We start from the raw sequence: 6,000 nt of genomic DNA, 5'->3' as shown, positions 1-6,000 counted from the left end.
CAGGAGAGGACAAAAAGGTGAAGAACGCCTAAGAGCCAGAGCCCAAGCAGATTCCACGGAGGAACCCAGCACCGCCTGCCGACACGCGAGACGGGAAGCATAGAACAGGGAAACCGCATCCCGCAAAATCGGCGTGAACAGCTTCAACAAGGCAGCCGACGAACGCGCAGCCGAGGACAAGGTGCCGGACCCCGGGACGGACCCAAGCGTCCCCACATCCTCCACGAGCCAATCCGAAGACAGCTCCAGGAGGGAAAAGAACCGCAAGGCCGAACACAAAAGGCCCCGAGCGCGCAAGTCCTCCGCCACGAGCGCCGCCGAAAGGGAGGGAACCTGCACATGGAGCTGAATAACGCCCACATCGCGGGGAAGGGCAGGGGCAAACAAGCACTCATTCAGGTACTCAAGTTCACCCCCCAGGAAAACCTGAAGCACCGTGGAAGCTTCCCGCCACTCCAGCGTGCGGGAACGACAGAAGGAATGCCAGGAATCCAGACCAAACAAGGGGCAGTCTGCTAGCCAGGATGACTCCGGAACCTCGTAACGGAGCCAGAAAGGGAACGAAGTCCCAAACCTGAACGTGGACGGATCCATTTCCGAGGCATAATCCGGGTCACGCAGGAGGTAAGCTGCAAAGGCCGCTCGCACCACACCAGGTTGGATGCGATAAGCCGAAAACCTCCGGAAGGACGGAACCGACGTACCCGGGGGAACACGGAACCGTACCCGGGGAGGGGCCGACACCAAATCCAACTCGTACGCAGAGGGGGGGAAAGAAAACCCCACTCCTTGTAACAATAAGCCCCGCTCAGTGGGAAGAAAAACCCAGGCGGGGTCCAGCGGGGCCCAAGGCCCCCAAGTCAGCCCCTCCCCAGCCTCGAGGTCCGTCACCACAGGACCCGAGGCCGAGTCCTCTCCCCAAGCCCCGACCCCACAAGACAAGGACGGAGCAGCCGGAAAAGCTGGAGGAAGGGGGGCCCACTGGTCAGACCCTGAAGCTTCGGCCGGGAGACAAGACTCGAATGCCTCTGCCGCCCCCCCGGAAGGGGCAACCCCCGAAGCTGCCCGAGTCTCGAGATCAAGTAACCCCTGCTCCGACCCCGAAACCCTCAGACGCTTCGGGGCCGGAAGCAGGGGCGGGGGACCAGAACGAACAGAAGGGGAAGGGCGAGGAGGTGCGGACTGAACCAGGATCGAAGCGACCCCCACCCCCAAGTCCGGGTCTCGAAAAGCAAAGCGGGGCAGCCCCGGGGCATCCGGGGAAGCAACCAACCGAGCGCGTTGCAACAGACGAAACCTAGACTGCAACGCACGTGCCGCCTGTACCCGAATAGAATCATCAGAGGATTGGGTAAATTGAGTCACAAGCAAGCAGCAACACTCACAGGACTCAGGGTCGAAAGTATCACTGACCCAACAGGCAGCGTGGCAGAGGCAAAAACAATGAGGGTCACCCTGAGACAAGGGGACCGAGCAACCCTCAAACTCGCACACAGCGAGTGGGGACTCCGGGGTCACATCCATCGGACCCACGCGCCCCCTAGGGGATTCCCAGGGTCCTGAGCGTTTACTTTAAGAGGACTCGCACTCAGGTAGTCCCAGGCAGGGTGCTGCAAACCGGCGCCCAAAACTACCAAGCAAACTTCTAAAGCTGAACCCCAGGGACGTGTACACTCACGGGGACCTAGCAGGGGGCGCCACCGAGGAGAACAGTGGAAGGGCAAAAACAAACTGAATAAAATGACAGAACCCCCCACCAGGCAAAAACAAAAAGAAAAACAAAACCCCGCAAGAGGACAGCGAACCCCAAGGAACAGAGCCGGCCGCGATGTCGGGAATTACAAGCTGAGCAGCACCCTGCGCCCCTACCAGTGCAAACTGCCTCTTACCTGCCGGTAACAAGGGAGAACAGAACACCCAAGAGCCCAACAGGCGGCCGAAAAACCGAAAGGTAAAACGGACCAGCAGAGGCAGACCCCGAGGAGCCTGTGGAAGGTGGCCCCAAGCCCCAAGGGCAGTACTTACAGGGCACCTAGGGAAGGCAGCCCTAGGCGCATGCAGACCCGAGTACTGAAGATAACTCCTGGCTCTCGCACCCACAAAACTAACACCACACTCAAAGCACAGTGCAGTAGCGACACCGGAGCCAGAGCACACGACCATCGCCTATAGCATCAGCCTCAAGAACTGAGGTGTGGGTAGCCGGCGCGGGGGGTCTGGGGCTCCCCCTTCCCCCTCCCGGGGAGGGGGGAGCTGCGCAGACAGCGGCGCGGCAGTGTGTGACGTCACACTAATTTGCTTGTTTTCGGTTGGGGAGTTCTATCCACTAGTTCGGTATTAGGTAGCAATTTTAACCAGAATAGGGGTTTGTTTTGGGGCGCTTACCTTTCTGGGTGCCTGTTCCGGTCGATGGCAGACATAGAATGCTTCCAACTACACGGGGGCTTCTATAGGCCATTGCTCCCCTTGCCTCTCTGAGGGGGCCCGGTTCTGGCCGTGGTCCCCGGTAGGCCTAAGAACTCCATACACATGACTGATGCCAAAGTCTGACATTAGCATATCAGCCTGGGATAGCTCCGGGGAGCCGACGGGGCTCCCCCCAGAAAATACAAAAAAAAATTGAGAAAATATATCTAATTTTTTTTTTCAATTTTTGGCATAAAACTGAATATTAAAATACTTTATTATATACTTTTGAGAGTCATAGACATGATTTCAGTTGACACTTTTGTTTGATGTTAATTTTTAACCATTTTGGAAAAATTTTGACACAAAATTCAATATTTTGTTCTCCCTTCCTATTTATGCTACAATGCTGAGAGTTGGACCAGTTGAACCAAATTTTATATACAACTAGTCAAAAAAGTTTGATTGAAATCAAATCATTTTTCATTTATCGCATTTTTCCGTAATATGCCCCCATTCTGGTGCAAGAACTGAGCCCTCTGGTACTCCACTCCTGACATTTCTGCAGTCAGATACATTGCTTTTGATTATGGCCCTCATTTTTCTGTCAGAAAATTTTTCATCCATGTTAGAAGCTTACCTGTCATCCCTCCAATATGTTCCAGTTTCCAGAACAACCTCTTATGTGGAACTCTGTCGAAAGGCTTTTTTAGGTCCAGATAGATGCAATCAACCCAACCATCTCTTTCCTGTAAAATTTCTGAGGCTCGATCATAGAAACTGAGTAAGTTCGTTACACAGGATCTTCCAGATCGAAAACCATACTGTCTGTCTGATATTATATCGTTTTTCTCCAGGTGTTCTACCCATTTAGTTTTAATGATTTTTTCCAATATATTGACTATTACACTTGTCAATGATACAGGTCTATAATTGAGGGGGTCTTCCCTGGTGCCACTTTTGTAGATTGGAACTATGTTAGCCTTTTTCCACACATCAGCTACAACTCCTGTACACAGTGTTGCCTGAAAAATCAGTTGAAGTGGAATGCTATTCCACTTGCTATATGAAGTGGAATGAGTAATTACCTAAGTGTCGTTACAGGAAGAGAGCTACGCTCGTGGTGTCCCGTCTTTCCAGCACTCTTTGTCATATAACGCTTTGAAACTACTGACGGTCTTGGCCTCCACCACCTTCTCACTTAACTTGTTCCAACCGTCTACCACTCTATTTGCGAAAGTGAATTTTCTTATATTTCTTTGGCATCTGTGTTTAGCTAGTTTAAATCTATGACCTCAAGTTCCAGGTCTCAGGAAATCTTCCCTGTCGATTTTATCAATTCCTGTTACTATTTTGTACGTAGTGATCATATCACCTCTTTTTCTTCTGTCTTCTAGTTTTGGCATATTTAATGCTTCTAACCTCTCCTCGTAGCTCTTGCCCCTTAGTTCTGGGAGCCACTTAGTAGCATGTCTTTGCACCTTTTCCAGTTTGTTGATTCCTGTTTCTTCATTCTGTGTGCTTGCAAATAACGCACACCTTTGGCATTAGTACCTGTAGGTGATATGCAGCCAAGCTTGTAAAACGTAAGGTAGTCTTGAAAAGATTATAGGAAAAGATCAATTCGTAAGGTAGTCGTGAAAAGATCGCTTCGTAAGGTCCCACACAGGAAGAGATTCAGCCAGCCTCAAAGAAGTCCATCAGTCAAGAAGAGATTCAGCTATTCTTGAAAATATCTGTGGAAAACACCACCATGGAAGCTGCTAACGCTGTTTATCTATGCTACTTGTATCAGATGAATCATCACTGAACGCAGAAAACGATTCATCTATGTATCATCTAAATAAATTGGAGATAGCATAGCATAGGGGGGCAAGGATGGCGCTCAGAGCTACAATTGGATACACTGCTGTATCGTTCTCATAGGTGTTATATCACTTGCATCCGACCTTTGTGTTAGGTCCTTATTGCGCCTAGCTTTACCAATATTATGACCCTTATGTTCTTCAAACAATAAGGTTTGAATTTCACTGACAGAGCACAACCTTTCAACACCATATCAGACAAGTGTTTGGGAGCCAGAGGTGTGTGCACCACCCATGGTTGCTCTCTCAGTACTAACCCAGCCAGCAGCCCTAGGGCATTCTGGGAATTTTTTCCAAGATGGCTGCCTCTCACTGGAGGTCCTAAGAGTCCATTTCGTACACAACCAACCTCGCACACATTTAGAATGGGTACGAAAAAATCAAAGAGAGTTTTCTCGGTTGGCGCAGTTAAGTGGATAAACTACACTACATAAGCTTATTATTAATGGGTCTTAGATGTCCTCATTAAATAATTTAAATTGACAACTTAACGTGAATATTGACCAAAAAATTTCTGTTCATTCATTTGAGGTTATTAACACTGGTATTTGAGATGAGAATCTTCATTTACCATATTTTTTTGTTAGGTGAAATAAAAATAATCACTTCTGAGTATTATACAATTTTATATTGGAAAATACAGTAGATACCGATAAGAGAATCTCAAACTTGGTCCTGCATCCATACATACATACACACATGCCTATAACCAATCTTGCAGCTTCATCAATTTCACAATTTTAAATATAGCATATTTCTCAGTGAGCTTTCTTCTTTCCCTTTCTTGGGTTTAAAACAAAATTATAATATTTCAGCCAGGAGTACATCACCCCAACACTACAATACACAGATATGACCATAAGAGGAAGAAATGGCATCTTTCCCTTTGGATCTAGCATATTATGACCTAATTGTTGATAAAAGAATATTGGAATTAGACCAAATAAATAAACAGTTTCTGTAAAGTTGCAGAGAGGAATGTGTGGAATCAGAGGGCTCATTCTACCTTCCAGCCAGTGGCCATGCAGGATGTGAACAGTACATACAGCATGTAACAGCAGAGCACACACCTAAAAATATAAATAAAAATGTATTAAAGAATATCCTTCCCATCCCACCATGCAGGTATTGGAGAAAGTAAGTGTTGAATGTAATGAAATGCCTCCTTTTGGTAGAGCCCTGGTGGCTCCTTGAAGGTATCTCACCAAGATGACTCCTCACTATTATGCCGCATCAGCTGCATGAGTCATGTTGGCCTATCAGGGACTAGAGCCATAACCTGGCCCCCCTCACAGAGGAGCAGAGCAGGGGATTATTATTGTTACCCTTATCAAGAAAGCATCCTGAAAGTCAGTGAAACTTTTCAGACCACTGCAAGGTGCAAAGAAAAATTATCAAAATGACCAAACAACTTCACAAATGAATCAGACTAAACAATTGGTTCACTCCAAACAAGTTTTAGTGAACCCATTAATGCAGACAGCTGCCACCAGAACCCCGCTCGATACCAGCTGGATGGGGTTCCAGGAGTACATGTACACCCCAAGCCCGGCCTGAGGCTAGGCTAGACCGGCCAGAGGGTGGCCCACCAGGCAGCTGCTTGGAGTGGCCTGCAGGCCCACATACCCCCCACAACCAGGATGGGCCGGAACTTCTATTCGAAAACAGGCTAGTGTGCCCTGGAAGTCCTCGGACGTACCGGCAATATGGGGTATGCCCGCAAGTAGGT

General features: G+C 48.5%; 1 protein-coding gene across 3 annotated transcripts in view; it reads right to left on the bottom strand.

Annotated features, from left to right (window-relative positions):
• Positions 1–4,877: 4,877 nt before the first annotated feature.
• Positions 4,878–6,000, bottom strand: part of xit (ALG6/ALG8 family glucosyltransferase xit) — a 315,565-nt gene continuing 314,442 nt past the window's right edge. For all 3 annotated transcript variants that reach the window (XM_069330751.1, XM_069330752.1, XM_069330753.1), the window contains one exon: positions 4,878–5,341. In XM_069330751.1, coding sequence (XP_069186852.1) covers positions 5,030–5,341 — 312 coding nt within the window. In that variant the 3' untranslated portion in view covers positions 4,878–5,029. The remainder of the gene's footprint in view (positions 5,342–6,000) is intronic.

The sequence above is a fragment of the Procambarus clarkii genome, chromosome 24, assembly GCF_040958095.1.
Source record: "Procambarus clarkii isolate CNS0578487 chromosome 24, FALCON_Pclarkii_2.0, whole genome shotgun sequence".
Lineage (NCBI taxonomy): Eukaryota > Metazoa > Arthropoda > Malacostraca > Decapoda > Cambaridae > Procambarus > Procambarus clarkii.
Note: the sequence above shows the minus strand (reverse complement) of the source record. Positions and strands in the feature narration are given on the sequence as shown.